The sequence below is a fragment of the Uloborus diversus genome, chromosome 2 (genome assembly GCF_026930045.1).
Source record: "Uloborus diversus isolate 005 chromosome 2, Udiv.v.3.1, whole genome shotgun sequence".
In the NCBI taxonomy this organism is placed as follows: domain Eukaryota; kingdom Metazoa; phylum Arthropoda; class Arachnida; order Araneae; family Uloboridae; genus Uloborus; species Uloborus diversus.
In genome coordinates, this window is record NC_072732.1 from 92,984,853 (window position 1) to 93,000,973 (window position 16,121).

General features: G+C 31.2%; 1 protein-coding gene across 1 annotated transcript in view; it reads right to left on the bottom strand.

Annotated features, from left to right (window-relative positions):
* The window catches only part of LOC129217169 (lethal(2) giant larvae protein homolog 1-like), a 75,085-nt gene extending 59,480 nt beyond the window's left edge, over positions 1 to 15,605 (bottom strand). Inside the window, exons 1-10 of the mRNA XM_054851432.1 lie at positions 15,521 to 15,605; positions 9,023 to 9,120; positions 8,031 to 8,112; positions 7,788 to 7,897; positions 7,544 to 7,687; positions 7,310 to 7,466; positions 7,112 to 7,238; positions 2,532 to 2,586; positions 1,243 to 1,397; positions 453 to 670 (exon numbers count right to left, since the gene is read on the bottom strand). Coding sequence (XP_054707407.1) covers positions 453 to 670; positions 1,243 to 1,397; positions 2,532 to 2,586; positions 7,112 to 7,238; positions 7,310 to 7,466; positions 7,544 to 7,687; positions 7,788 to 7,897; positions 8,031 to 8,112; positions 9,023 to 9,120; positions 15,521 to 15,604 — 1,230 coding nt within the window. The 5' untranslated portion in view covers position 15,605. The remainder of the gene's footprint in view (positions 1 to 452; positions 671 to 1,242; positions 1,398 to 2,531; positions 2,587 to 7,111; positions 7,239 to 7,309; positions 7,467 to 7,543; positions 7,688 to 7,787; positions 7,898 to 8,030; positions 8,113 to 9,022; positions 9,121 to 15,520) is intronic.
* Positions 15,606 to 16,121: the final 516 nt, after the last annotated feature.

Sequence of the window (16,121 nt, forward strand, 5' to 3'; positions counted from 1 at the left end):
TGATAAAGCATAAATTAGCAACTAAATTGCAAAGAAATATTTTGGGGTTGCAAGTAAAAAAGATTTTTTCGGATGAATTCACATACAGAAGCTCAGTTTTTTGCATTGGAGTAACAGTAAGATATATAGTCCTAGAAATAACACTAAGATATCTTACTGTTGCTCTGAGGCAACAATGTGTACTTGTAACAGCATCTTATTTCAAATCATTTCGAAGAGTAGATTTAGATTTTACGATTTATTTAATGTTGATAAATCTTGCAGACTATTTTTTATTTTTAATCTGTGCCACATACTTCTGAAAAAAAATCTGCTTCTGGAGAAACCACGAATAACACAGAAAAATGAGGGTTTATAACATGTATCTAAAAAAAATTAATAACAAAATTAACAAGCATTTAAGAATAAAATACTTATGAAAGATAAATAGAGTCAAAAACATGGGTGTTTACATTTTCAGTATATTTCTCCGAATTCAATTCAGAGATATTTGAAAGTTGCCTCCACATTTCTTTATGTACATCAGGACAATATTGAAAACAAGTTATAGGAGACGAGTGCAAAATTTCTAAGTACGGAAACTTGAAAGGCAGCCAGGAATCTGATTCTAAATCTATAGCTATAAGCTCTTCTTCCAGTAATATAATAAGAGAATTGGGATTATCAAATTCTGAAAAATGAAGAATAAAATTAACACATGTGGACAAATAGTGAAGATCATTTTAAGTACTAAATAAAAGAACAAAATGTTAAGCAAAGTAGACACTTAAACTTAATCCAATTTTATTTCCTTGTTGCTTCTAATGTGACATGATCAATTTTTTCCCCTATTGAGGGCAGGAATAGTTCAAGGAATTGCAAAATATTTCGAACTTTAATGGCAAGTGGCAAATTTTAGCGTTTAAATTACAATAGGGTGCAATATATAATGCAACAAGGCAAAAAGTCAAGCTGGTTATTAAGGAGGAACACTAGTTTGGTATCATTAGATAGTGAGGTTATTCTTTTAATTTAAAAAGATAGACTGATTAAGTTCAAAGATATGTCAAAATAATTACATGGAAGAACTTCAATAACTCTTTTCTTTACATATTTGATTCGAAATATAGAAGTGTAGATAAAGTGGTAAATACACTATTCCACTTATAAATAAGTTTACTAAAATTACTACTCATGCATTAACCATGAAAACTAAAATTAGACACAAATTTCATAGCTGATTGATTCAAGTAATTACAATACCTGATTCATCAAAGGCATCAGATATTGTAAAAAAATCTATCACTTTGGAAGACAAATCTAGAACTTGATGTCGATCTCCACACATGATTGTCACAGTAAACTTATCTCCATAGCTTGATCTCGGCATCCCACCAGAAAATATTATATAGTCATCTCTAAATACAAAAGAAAAAAATCACAAATTTTTATCACCTTCAAATACTTAACCAAGTATTTACTATACATATAATATAAAATACAGTTTTTAAAGAAAATTTGTAAATATAACTCAGCAGAGAAATTTTGCAACAAAAGTTTCAGATCAATAAATATTTTTTACCATAATATGATTTTAAAATCTTAAAGACACTATAATTATTAAAATATTTAATTACTTTATAGACATAATAAAATTTACTTTATGTGTACAATGCTTTTTGTAAAACTTTCACAAGATATTGTTGTAAAATAAAATGAAATGCGGATTTAATATGTATTGAAGATAAATATAGCTAACTGAAGGCAGAAGTTTTTATAAAAGTGAATCTTTGATTAAAAAGTAGCTATTTGTTACATGTATCAAATAAAGACATATTCAAATATATATGCATAATAAAGAAAATTAGCTCTTTTGTGTAAAAATTAAAACTAAACAAATAAAATTTTCCTTACTTCTATGAAGAATTTAATTTACAAAGAATGGTTTAAGAAGATTTTTTAAAAATACTTTGCTTGACTAAAATGGAATTTTTAGTTACTAAGTTTTAGAGTCATAAACACAGATCACTTTAACACCCTGAAACTCGGAAAGATATTTACTAACTAAAGCAATTGAGTTTACTTTTAAAAGATATTTTTCAGTGCTAATTATTATGCATTTGCACTACGATAACTGTTTATTAATCAACTGCTTTGCCAGAAATCTATCTCTACTTTCTCAAATGGACTTTTATGCAAAAAAAAAAAAAATCTTCGTTGTTTAAATTCTGAATGCTTTCTTCTGCATTTTACATTATTCTTAATAACTCTATGTCACACTCAATAATATGCAAATATGTAAAATAATTTTTTTTTACAAACTTGATAAATCTTCTATTACTTTTTAAGATAGGCAACTATAGGCATATTGTTTCCATGATTGATCAAGATCCTCAAGAAAAATGAACAATAATGACGTTATAAAAGTAAAAGAGTACTTTAAAACATGAAAGGGAAAGAAAATATAAGAAAATATTGCAATAAAATGTAGAATAATGCAATGAAATATAATTATGAAAATTACAACTAGAACATCTGTTTAACAAACTTACCCGCCTTTAACAGAATTCCATAATATCTTTTCAATTGCTTTGCAAGCAAACGGACCTAGAATAAGCAGTTTTTTCGTAAAAAAGTCAAAAGAAAAAGATAATATTAAACATAATTTATAGCATAGTCAGGCCCGCGCCAAGCCTGATCGGCGCCGTCGTGCAAATGTCTTTTGAGCGCCATTATGCAGTAACGTTTCGAATAAAATATAGTCAACATCTGCGGTGAGGTTTTGTAGACAAATCTAATACGGAAAAAAAATACATTTGGCATTTATCAAAAGAAGAACAATGTAAATTTTTATTTTGGAACACAGTGTACGTTTTTTACTTCATATCTCGAATTTATTTCAAGTAAGGGCGGATGTAATAGAGGGGCCGATCGAAATTGAATTTTGAAAATCTGACTTTTTCTCTTGGAAACCTTGCGTTAAGCTGCTGTAAAAAAAAAAAAAAAAAAAAGACATATCCAGTTTCAGTTAATCAAAGCATTTTGCCCCAATAATTTAAGAAAAAAAAAATTTGGTATTTGATTGTAATAATTATTGCTTGTTTTAGCCCTATAGTACTTTAAAAAAAGGAGGTGGGGGGGGAAACAGGCTATTATGCAGCTTAAATTACTAATATTTGATACGCTGTCTAGAAAGCAAGATGTCTGTTTCTGGACTTCGCATTGATCAAGATTTACTTTGTTTCTGAAGTAAATGTTTCAAAATGTAGAAAATTGTGAAAAACCCATTACCGAGATAGTGGGTTTTTTTCAAGTATGCCTGCCCGAAAAAAACTCGGGCGGTTTTTTTTTTTTTTTTTTCGGAGCAAGTCTCGGTTTCATTAACTCTGCTTTTGATATGCTATTGCATTTTTTGGGGAAAAAAAATCAAATATCTCCCTAATCTCTAATTGATAAATTATTCAAAGTTATACATGTATTCCTGTCAAAACATGACAACAGAGTACTGAATAGATTTCTAAATTGAAGTAGTGAATATCCCCCCTTAAAATAAAATTGAAATCCATTTCCGGTAAAATCAAAAAATTCTAAAATACGGAACCGTTATAAAAGGCATTGAATTTAATATTTGAAATAAATACATAGTCTATCCAAAGCTTTTTTAAAAATTAAATACACAAGTAGCTAAATAAATAAGGCAGGGGAGGAGAAATCGAGTAAGTATGGTCAAATCGTTACTTTTCGGAACTAAAAAAGTTAACCTAATTTTATTTTCTACAATATATAAATGTTACTCACATCTAAATAAAATGCAAATGTGCTTACTGCTATTTTTTTATGTATGATAACACGAAGCAGTGGACTTATCACGAATTAAAAACCACAAAAAGACTATAATTGCGCAAATTATAATACAAGACATTCACCGGAAGAACCAAAATGGGGAATAGCAAATTTCTTGCACCTCGTAGGAGGAAGGGAAATGTTAGTGTATGCATGAAATAAAGTCACTTGTTTTCAGTGTGAAAGATTGCACTTTTGAATAACATGTTTAGAATGGCACAACACAACAAGGCAATAATTTTTCCTGTCCGATGCGCAGCGAGGCGGGTTAATTGTTTCAATGAGCATGTTTCACCGCCGCCATTAGATATTGTATTGAGGAATTTATTTTTGCTTATTTGGTTTGAATTTTTTCCCCCTTCATTTAGAGCATTTTTGATCGGGAGAGCTCTGCGCCTTTTTGACTCGAGCGCCGTCGTGCTTCGCACGACCTTGCACATAGGGACGGCGCGGCCCTGAGCATAGTTTATTCAACTTGAATATTGATACTTGATTTCAAAAAAAAAAAAAAAAAATCAAAGAAAAATGTCCAATTCATGAAAGCTAATTTTAAAAATAAATATTTTGCAAGGTAGGAAATTTTCTCTATTATAAACTTATCCTTGATTTAGGACCTATAAAACTGATGTTTAAACCACTCAATATTTTGCAGTTCTAGATTTTAGTTGTGAAAGACATTTGCAATGGCAATGGCCTATGTCGGAGACAGGGACAGTACACCATCAGAAATTGAAAATAAAGAAATGAAAAATTTAAAAATAACATTAAAACTTGTTGCATGAATAAGATACAGCACAAACTCCAGGTTGATTTTAAAAAAATCTATTGTACTACATGTACATCAATTTCAAGCTTTCAGTGGAAACTTCAGAATATTGAAAAATACAAGATAATATAAGACACGATTTCAAGAGTTAACTGCATCTACAGTTATGATCACATTGACATACAAGATTTTTTTTTTTTTTTTTTTTTTAATTTTTAACTCCAGTCCTTGAATGAATTTCATGCATTCTAAATAATTTCTTAGAAATGATGCACACTAGGCACATTACATCAGATAGAAATAAATGTTCAAAAATACATTCAAGACTCTTTGAAGGTTTAACCTAAAACATAGCTATGAGAGAATTAATACAAAATTTATAAAATATATGCATTTCAGATAAATTTAAATATAAATTTTATATTTTTAGACCTTTTCAAAGTTAACATTTGATCTTTCAAAGTTATTGCTTGAATGCTTGATTCCAGTTAATTTAAGTATGGTAAAAAAGTTACTAGTTGTCCATATGCTGCTTATAATACACTAAATGACAGTTCACTCCACACAATTTTCATCAAAGTACATTCTCCCATAAAAAACTAACTATATAAAAAGTATAGAAAGAGTAATTAAATGAAGTAGTATAATAAGAGATGAGTCATTCTATGGAATTTGAACTACCCTCCTTCTTGACTTTGACTTATACCTAATTACTGGCTTTTTCTTTTTTTTCTTTTTGTGACATACACAAAATGTCTCTAAATAACCCAAAAAATAAAATAATAAAAACATTTTGCTCAATACAGTCAAATATAAATCATTATCATCTTTGACTGCCAGTGCCCTTTTCCAGTATCTATTTGAGAACCACAAACTGAGAACTCAACTATACAACAAACGAAATGTGGCATAAACAATAAGCATATAAATATGTTCAGGATAACATATGTTCAAAATTATTATGCTAAGAAATAATCGTGGAACATGTTTGGGAAAATTATGCATCATCAATTGTAAAATGACAACTGCAACGAGTTTTCTCGTGACATCTATATGTACGTATGTATGTGCGTATGTATCTCGCATAACTCAATAGCGGCATTGCATAGAAAGTAGAAATTTGGTAAGTACACTCCTAGTGGGTCTAGTTGTGCACCTCCCTTTTTGGGTTTGCATTCAGATGCTTCAAAAGGGGTCTTTTACACCTTTCTGGAGGAAAGTACTTGTTAATTTCGATGCAAACTCAAGTTTTGTTATAACTTGGTAGACATTTGGTGATCTGTTTTCGCCAAGTTGGTGATCTGTTTTTGCCAAGTTGGCGACAAATGTGGCATGGTTTTTCTTTTTCATTTTTTTAGTATCTGGTTTCAATTTAGCCACTATTAGCAATATTTAGAGATGATTTCAATTTTAGATATGATTCAATTTTTCACCATTGAATCATATGAAAATTGCCAATAATAGGGAAATAAATCTGTGTAAACCGTTTTTTTTTGCTTCGGTTCGAAACAAACTTGGGGGTGAAAATATTTAAAGTGTTTATTTGCTTACTCTGAGGCACTATTATCATAAAGTGGAGTAAAAGGAAGTCATGTGATGCACAAATCAGCTCGTTACTACTACTACAATTTCAAGACTTTTCTAATGGGGAAATCCCCGAATCTCCCTACTTCTGCGTAAATATTTTACTTACGATTAGGTTCTAATAATTTCCTAATGAATTGCTAATAAATGGTATGGAGGGAGGATGCTATCCTATAAATTTACCAGGGACGCTTTAGATCCCATAGGTACAATACTGAGCACCTTTAATTTTAACAGGAGCTTCATTATTTTTCTTTCATGAAAAGAATGATGTTCCTTGATATTTTTACTAAGTGTTAAAATGTTTTGAACTTATTTTGTGTAAAAAGGGGGTAAAAATTCATTTGAAGGGGTGTCAGAAAGAGCTCTCTTATTCAAATTTAGAACCTGACTTGATTTCTTCCTCTCTGCAGCAGTGTTTCATGAAAACTTTTTTTTTTTTTTTTTGAAACTACCATAGCATAAATGAAATGCATGCAAGAAGAAATGATGAAAGCTGATTGTGTGATGTAGAAACTGGTTAGGAGAAGTTTCTTTGTCAGTCAATCACAGCAAAACATTATGGTGCTCTGGACTTTTAACCACGTCATTTTTTTTTTTTTTTTTTTTTTTTTGAGCTAATGGGGGTACTGCAGTACCCCTGATGACCCCTGTGCATACTCCTCTGCATAGTTTTGACCTGGTGAAGTTAAGATTGTATAACGTAGTGTAATTAACTTAGAGCATCACATTCTAAAAACACAAAATTAATTTTTAAAAATAAAATGAACTGATTTTAAATAATGATTTTGTTGAAAAAAATCACTTGGTTCAAATCAATTGATTTTTTTTTTTTTCAAATCACTTCATTTAAATGAAGCTGATTTAAACCAACAAACCCTGCATTAAACACACATATCTATTTTTATGTCTGAAAAGTGGAGGAGTGAAGGAGCGTACCATACAAAGTTATCGGTACTTCAGAAGGTTTAGATGGATCTTGGGTGTTCCAAGTTACGTAACTTCCATCACTATGAGAACTTATGAACTGCATTCCATCATGATGCCAAGTAACAAACTCTAAACTCTGAAAAAAAAAGTCAGAGTTAACAACGTGAAATTAAATAAGCATTTGTTTAAAGATGAACAAATTCTTACCTGAGTACTGATGAAAGTGCTGATTACAATTAATTTCTTAATGTCCCATAATGCCATTAATCCTTGTTGGTAACCAATTAACAAGCAATCTGGGCTGTGAGGTTGATATGATATTGATTTTACAGAGCCCTGTTTTAATTTTTTATCATCCGGAATGCTATAAAATGAATTTATGTTATTATTTCAAATTATTATGAAAAAAATATTACTTTGATTAAAATGTAATTCTCTCACTTTTGAACAACTACATCTTGATAAATTACACTTTCAGCCATTTCAAAAGTTTCAACGTTCAAAGTATAAATATTGCCACACATTGTTCCAATATATAAGATATCAGATGTAAAATTTAATAAAATTGTTGAAATTTTCTTCATCCTAAAACAAAAGAGGATCTTTTACTACAGCATTCAATAGTAATCAAAAAGTACAATCAGTGTTATAAATAAAAATATTTTAAAAATTCATAAAAACTTACATTCCCATTAAAACAAAAGATTTTATTTCTTCAATGCACCAAATTCCATTTCTTTCATTTAATTCCCACAAATGAAGACTATTGTCTGAACAGAGTGAAATTAACCTTGCCTAGCAGGGAAAAAATATATTACAAACTTTTTTTCAAAGTTGTTTAGCATATGCTGATAATTTTAAATTCATTGTGTAGAAAATTCTGTTAAAAATAAGTCAAAGATTTAAAATTCAAAATAGCAAAAAGTACCTTTTTAGGAATAAAAATCAAATCTATAATGCAAAGCCGTTGCCTCAATTCCCCACAGAATTGAACCCCGGGTGCTCCATAACTAAACAAAGTTAAAGAAATTTCAAAATAATTTTTTCTTTCATCTATGATTAATAAAAGCATTTAGTTAAAAAATGCTGTCTCAAAATGAACAACTGGACCTTAAATCAAATTTAACTATTAACTTTTTACAAAAATACAGTAATGGACTTTATTAATTAGATTTAGTGAGGTGAATCCAGTGACTGTGCCCAAGCCCCCTCTTTAAAAGGAGGATTCCTTCAAAATTAGACAACTTGTAATCATGTTGCCCAAACATTTAGCATTTCCTAAAATATTTTCAATATTTCATAATGTTTCCTTCATTTCAAAGATTATGCATTTAATTTGTTCCAACAATTTGTTCTTTCATAAATAAAATGAATTAATTATTGTCTTTATAAGAATGGGAAAAAAATCAGTATTTTAACTTAATTCACTACACATTACTAAGTAAATTAAGTAAAGTCTAAGCACTTTGTTTTCATATTAAATATGTTAGCATGCAATAGTTTTTACCATATAATCATCATTTACCATCTAACCAATATCAATATTTGATAATGTTGATGAAAAAGTTATTTTCAACCAGAATTCGTCATTACAGTATGCATTTACATTATGTATTTCATGGTTGAACAACAAGTAATAACTTGGAAGACGCTAGGTACTCTAGCAGCTAAAAAAATAAAAAATATATATGATCTTGATGACCATCGAAAAATTAGTAATAAAACCTTCACTTTTGATTAAAACTGATACCTTTCAGAAGGGGAACCCACATGTCTTAATCTTTCAATGATTGTGAAATCTAAATCTTTTCAAAAGTTATGTATGCAAGCAGCCTACTTCTGATTAGTTATGCTTTTCAAAATATGGTATAAAAGATGCTAAGTTCAACAATACACTTATTTCTATTTTAAGAAGGATACATTCGTATAGATCCATGTTGTGTTCCAATAGCCATAAGACAGAGATGAGAATCCCATGATAACGCTGTAGGTTTGTGAGGAAAGCCAAGAGTAGATATCTGTAAATAGAAGAAAAATAAAAATTTATATTTTTATAAATATTTGTACTTTACCGATTTAATTTAGAGATAGTCTGAATTTATTTTAGTGGCATACAGAACAGTATTTTAAAGAAAAAAAAATTAAGCATGTTGTTCATTTTTTTTCACTCAAAGGAACAATTAATCACACATTATATGATGATTACTAAAACTTATTTGTTGAGAAATTTATTAATCAAGTCTGTCAGTTTTAGTTTCATGCATAGATTTAAATGTAAACTTCATATGTTTAAATGTATGCATTGTAGGAAAAACCATTTTCTTTTTCCTTTGTGTGTGTGGTATGCATAAAATAACAGGGGTTCTTTATTAAGTACTTCTTGAGCTTTTAAACAGAGACGTACTAGTCGGAGGTATAGTGCAGACTGAACCATTAAAAGTTTTAAGGGAGAGTTTTAGGGGCCTTTTTCTTTTTGGAGGGCTCTTGCTCTGGGGAGATCTTTGTGGCATTTGAGGGTGCATCATTACCCTTAGGGAAATGAGCACCCCTGTTTTAAGTATGAATTTTTAGTCATGTTATTTAAATATGATTTTAGTGCTGTAAAATTTAAAAATACCTTTCATTGTTTATTACTAGGGCTCGACTGATGGGATTTTTTGGCCGATGGTTCGATGCCGATTGTGCAAAGATGGTCGATGGCCGAAGGGCAGATTGTTTTTCTCCAAATAGCCAATGGTCGATGGCAAAAAAAAAAAAAAAAATGAAACGAAAATTAATTACTAAGATTGTCAGAGATTTGAAGGATCCTACCCCCTCCTTTTCTTACTCTTGCCACCATTTTCCTGATGTTGAAAAAGGGAAGTTGTTGTTTTATTAGAAGGTTTTCAAGAAACTCTCTTTTTATCAAATGTTAACTTTTCTTTTACGAAATTTAGGAAAACTTCATTGCATTCTTCTTCCTTGATTTAACCTCTACAGTAGAAAAAACATCTGTTCCATGATTTTTCTCTGCCATCCCCTCAGAGAAAAACAAGGAATTGTACTGATACTATCAAGAAAAACTCTTGTTTGGTATCTAAGTACTTTTATTCTTGTAGTGATAGGAAAGACTTACAATTCTAAGAGATTTTTTTCTTGCCTGCAAATATAGATTAAAAATATACTTTCAATTTTGGGAAAATATGTTTGTTTTCCCCAAATATTGACGATAAATTTGCGCCCCTAAAAAAGTGCTGCCCGAGGCAAACCGTCCCATCCACTCCACCCTAGTTATGCCACTGGTCTCACATATCCCCCCCCCCTCTATCACGTATCACCTCAACTATATTTGGTCAATACAAGTATAGTGTAATCGGAAAACCGTGATTTGTAACTGAAGTAGTTAAGTGTAAGTAAAGCAGGGGCGTAGCTAAGGGGGGGGGGGGGGGTTTGGGGACAAACCCCCCCCCCCCGAAAAGTTAGTCTCAAAAAAAAAGAGAAAAAGAAGAGAGAAGAAAAAGGAAAAAATTCCAAGCGATTACACACACACACACATATATATATATATATATATATATATATATATATATATATATATATATATATTATATATATATATAAAAGAAGTAACCCCCCCCCCCGAAAGTCGGGTCTAGCTACGCCACTGAAGTAAAGTAAGTTTGTACGCAAAATGTATACATATTACTACTACACATATAACTTTATTTTGAGTGTGTTATTAGAACTCATGAAATCAAAGAAGCAAAGAACTAATACACATTAATTTGAGGAAATCTACGATCTAAGTGAGATTAGCATATAAGACCAATTACGTTGGTGGGAGGGCTGCCATTGTTTGTGATTGATAACTTTCCGAATGTTAGGTTGTAATTAACGCAGTGCATCAGATTACTTTCAATACCTTCTTCGATGCCTTGACTTTGTATGTGGTGCTAATGCTGAAAATTCATATTTACTCATATGTGGATGAAAACTACACCAACAACCTGAAAAAGGCGATAATGTCGAAAATATCCACATGTGACCACAAAATTGAGCAAATTATAGTTAGTTTTATTTTTCCTTTTATTTTTTCTAAAGATGCACGCCTCCCAGGAAACTTGTCTTTGCCCACTTGGGAGGTGTGCACCTTCCCTGTCTTAGTTTGAGAACCCCTGCCTTGGAGCGAGCAGAAAAAACCCTTTAAAAATTTGCACCCCAGTTGGTTTTCACGTGCAGTGTCGGATTTAAAATATGGCAAATATTGCAATTAAGCGAGAGGCCTCATGACCATAGGGGCCCAGTAGGAGTTTAAAAAATGCTTATGATAAACGTTTTACATGTTCCGTGATAGAGAAATCGGACCCTAAAATGTATTTCGACGGGCCCCAAACTTGTAACTCCGCCGATGCGATACAGAAAAGACTACATACTGTGATTCATATTACAACTATCAAAAAATTAAAAATTACCATCGGTTCAGCTGGAATGTCACAAAAGACGGTTTTGCCATCTCATATTTATTTCCAAGTTGGTCTCCAACTCGGCAATATATCACCAAATGATCATAGTTTTGCATTGAAATAAGTAATTGATAGCCACAAAAAAATGACTAAATAGGCCTTTTAGTTGAAAACAAAAGAGAAGTGCAGAACTGGAATATACGCAGACCCCACCCACATATGAAATTTTAACTTTCTACCGCTTACCATTTTTGAGTTATGACTTATGAGTGATACGTACATCCAGCTGTAAAAAAAATCGCAATAATTAACTTGGTTGTACCTGAATGCAGTGATAAAAATTCTTTCAGGGGTGACTAAAATGAAATTCAAGTAAAAAATTTCATATGAAAACAATAACTCCCTTTACTTTGTATTAAAAAGTAAAACAGCAAAGGTAATTTTTTTTCGAAAACATCGGCAGATTCCATCGGCTTTTTGATGTTTTTTAAGGCCCAATGTTGTTGTACTCACTTGTAGCATAGAAAACCTTTTTACTATTTGTGAATTACAAAAATGAAATTTTGAAAAAAAGTGAGCATAATATTAAATTAAAGCTAAATACATAATACTATCAAATTATAAAGGAAATTGAAAATAAGCTCTATGAAGGGTATGGGAAGGGAAGGGGAGAATCCAAATGAGAAATGCACCACCTAAATTTTTAATTAAAAAAAAAAGGTTTTTTTCTAAAGAATAGTCAAAAGCTTTATATTCATATAAAACCAGGTTTTAAGCTTAAAAGAAGAATTAAGGCTAGTAATGTGGCACCATTAAGAAAATTTCATCAAAACTCAACATTTTACCAACCAGGATTGATAAACTTACCAGCAAAAAGATATTTTTGCTGGGCCAGCAAAAAGATATTTTTGCTGGGACAGTAGAAAAAACCATGGCAAACATGAAAAAAAATAACAAAAACCTAGTCACAAATAAAGTTGCACCCAGGGCCACGCTGTCCCTATGTGCAAGGTTGTGCGTCGTACGAGGGCGCCAGAGTCAAAAAGGCGCCAAGCTCTGTTGGGGTAAAACTTATGATGTTGGGGGTAAAACTTTAATTTCTTTTAAAAAGAAATCTTTGAATTAAAAAATTTTAATAGTTACAGCTAATTGATCTGCAACCCCCCCCCCCCCCTCCTCCGTCCTATTTCTTTTCTTTTTCTCATATTTTTTTTCTTTTTTCTAGTTCGTCTAAAATTAAGAAAGTCTTCAAAATGCTACTCCTCTGAATATGCCCCCCCCCCCCCCCTTCCTCCGCCAAAAGCATTACGGAGCATCTCAAATTTCGTTTCCAGATCTTCAATTTCACAAAATTATAAGCAAAGCCCCCGAATGTCTAACAACATCGCTTGAAACTGCGTTTGAGAATCTCCTAAAATTGCGGTTTTGGAGCTTGAATTTCGAAAGATTGCCAGCCCTAATGTTACCAAATACGGTCTTAGACTTCAATGGTTTTAGACTTCAATTTCAGAAAATATTCAGGCAAATTCCTCCTAACCACTTTCCTTTAATATTGTAAAAAATACATTTTTTGAACATGATTAAGAAAAATTTAAGTGGAATAGCCTCTGAACCTCTCCTCTCAATATCATAGAATATTGCATAAGATTTTAGGACTTAAATTTTGAAAAAAATTCCAGGGGAGAGCTCCACAATCCCCTTTTCATAAAAATCTTCAAAGTTGTCTACAATCGCGTTTTTAGATATTTAATTTCGAAAAATTGGAGGGGAGAGGGAAAAAAATTGTTTTCTATTTTTCAAAAAAAAAAAAAAAAAAAACGATCATTGAGAGTCCCAGAGTTCTATTGCTTATTCTAACGTCACTAAATATGGCCTATAATCACATTTTAAGGTTTCAACTTCTACAAATTTCTGCGGAGACCCTCGTACCTTTTCCCCCCATAGCACCGCCACAGACCGTCAAAAAATGCGTTTTTAAAACTACAAGTTTCAAAATTTTTTCGGGAAGAAACCCCAGACCTCTTTTTTTAAAGGAGAATTTTTTCTCACTTTGGCCGTCTAAAACTATTTCACTGTTGCGCCAATGCTCCTGTTGTCATGTTTTGACAGGCAGAAAAGTTTTATCAGTTACAAAGTAAAAATGTACACCATATTCCAAAATTAAATATTCACTCATTTTTTGAATAAAAATTTTAAATCAAGTGCCAAAAGTATTTTTTTCCATTTTATATTTGTCTACAAAACCTCACTCCAGGTGTTTACTATATTTTTCTCGAACGTCAGTGCCTAAGAGTGCTCAAAAGACATTTGCACGAGGGCATCGATCAGGTTTGGCGCGGGCCTGATTGCGCCAAATTCTGTTCATTAAGGAATTGAATAGCAATGACATGAAATATTACACTGTAAATAAATACTGAACCAACCAAATAACAATTGGTCACAAGGTGATGCAATACAAATAATGGATGATAAATACATTTATCTCAGGTGGCATATCCAAGGAGGGGGATTTTGGGATATATCCCACTGAAACTGCAGAAGTTTCCCTTTTTTGATCAAGTAAAGTGGCTAAAAGTAATCATATCTATCCCCCCCCCCCCTATCCCTAAGAGTTTAACCATTCCTTTCTCTAAAAATTTTCCTCACTATGCCAGTGTTTATCTTTAATCATTGTAGTGCCAATCAATTTATTTTTATTAAATTTGCCTGTTCCATTTTTCGTTTCTTGGACATGTTTAAAATCCAGGCAATATTCTACAATGACACATAAAGAGGGAATTTATTACTATCAACTAGTTTAGAAACATAGTTACATATTTCATTAAATTTAGTTTTAAAAAATACAAGAAATACAAATACAAATGTGACAACTAGTAACAGGCTCTGGGTGTAGCTCTTCTGGTTCTAGGCAGTTTATTAGTCTCAAATGAAAATCAATGATCTTCTTAAAGCCATCTACCCCCTTACTCATTACAGTCTCTTCTGGTAAGCTGTTCCACATGCCCACAGCTCCACTAAAGTAACAATTTTCCTAATTTCCAGATTAGCCTGAGACTTGAATAGCTTAAAACAATGACCCCTCATCCTGCTTTCTGGGCAAAAATGCAACCCATAAACGTCTTTCATTTTGATAAATTTAAACAACTGAATCATATCCTCTCAGATTCTCTTTTGTTCCAGGCTATACATTTTAAAGGCTTTAGATCTGGCATCATAATCTAAATCTGAAAGTTTTCTCACTAGCCCTAGTAGTCCTTCTTTGAACCCTTTTCAATAAAGAAATATCTTTCTTGAGATAAGGAGACCAAAACTGAGCAGCGTACTCCAAATGAAGTCTTACCAAACTCCTATATAAAGGGAGAAGAACCGTATTACATTTGTTTGAAATAGATCGATTGATAAACCCAAGCATTAATGTTGGTCAAGTCAGTAAAATAATACTTATTGCTGTGTATTCAATTAAAGAGATATTGTCCTTTTTTGTTTATGGACACCAATGCCCAGAATAAATAGATTGCAACAGTTAGTATTTGTAATAAGTTTCAGATTTTTTTCTTATTTTTAAAGTCCTTCTAAACTAATAAGCAAAGAGTAGCCTAAAACTGATTGATCTTTAAATTAAACCAAAATGTTTTTCTAACTTATTTTAAGTGAGATTTGTAACACAAAATTAACAACATAAGCCTGTTCATTCACTAGTTCACATCATTGTTTCACACAACAGATGAATAGGAATCTATTTCCACTATAACATTTGTCTTGCTACCACAAATGTAGAAGCACAGTTAGGACTTTGTTTGGATTCCAAAACAAGAACATTCCATAAATATATCATGCACAAAAAATTAAGACATCTAAAAATCATATCTTTTTTAAAAGGAAAAGAAAATTACAAACTACAGTAAATATTAAAAATGAATAGCTACAGAGCAGATATTCACAGTTTGTTATGCAATGCTCACTATTAAAAACTTACTTTAGAAAAGGTAAAAAAGTCTTCTACTGATTTTGCTATTTCAGTGCTAGATTGCTGATTTCTGTTTCCTTTAAACTTGAACATAGTTGTTTATTAAATATAACTCTAAAGAGAAAGGGAGAAAAACAATTATTAAGGTAATTAATATAAAATCAATTCTTGAACATGCATCAATATTCACAATGAAACCATAAAAAACTATGTATGCAAAAATACGCACTAAAAATTCCTGAAATATGCATTAAAAATTTTATTTTTCATAGAAATAAAAGTTTTCACATTTGAATGAAATCACAAAAGCTTTTTTATTCATGCATGTTTTATATTTTTGGCTACAATAAGCAAAAAAATAATAATAATAATAAATAGAGTAACCAAAGAAAACCCCACAGACTGCTCATTTTTTGTTCATTATGAAGCATAGAAAAGAAACCCCCCCCCCCCCCTCCTTTCTTTTATGAAAACAAAATAAATAAAAGTGAGTGAAAAAAACGGAGATGCAGTTACTTTGAAAATTAACCGTTTTGTGCAGTTCTATGCATAGACATCAAATGAAGCAAAAATATGTAATTGAATATGCACAACTGCATTTGCACGTGAT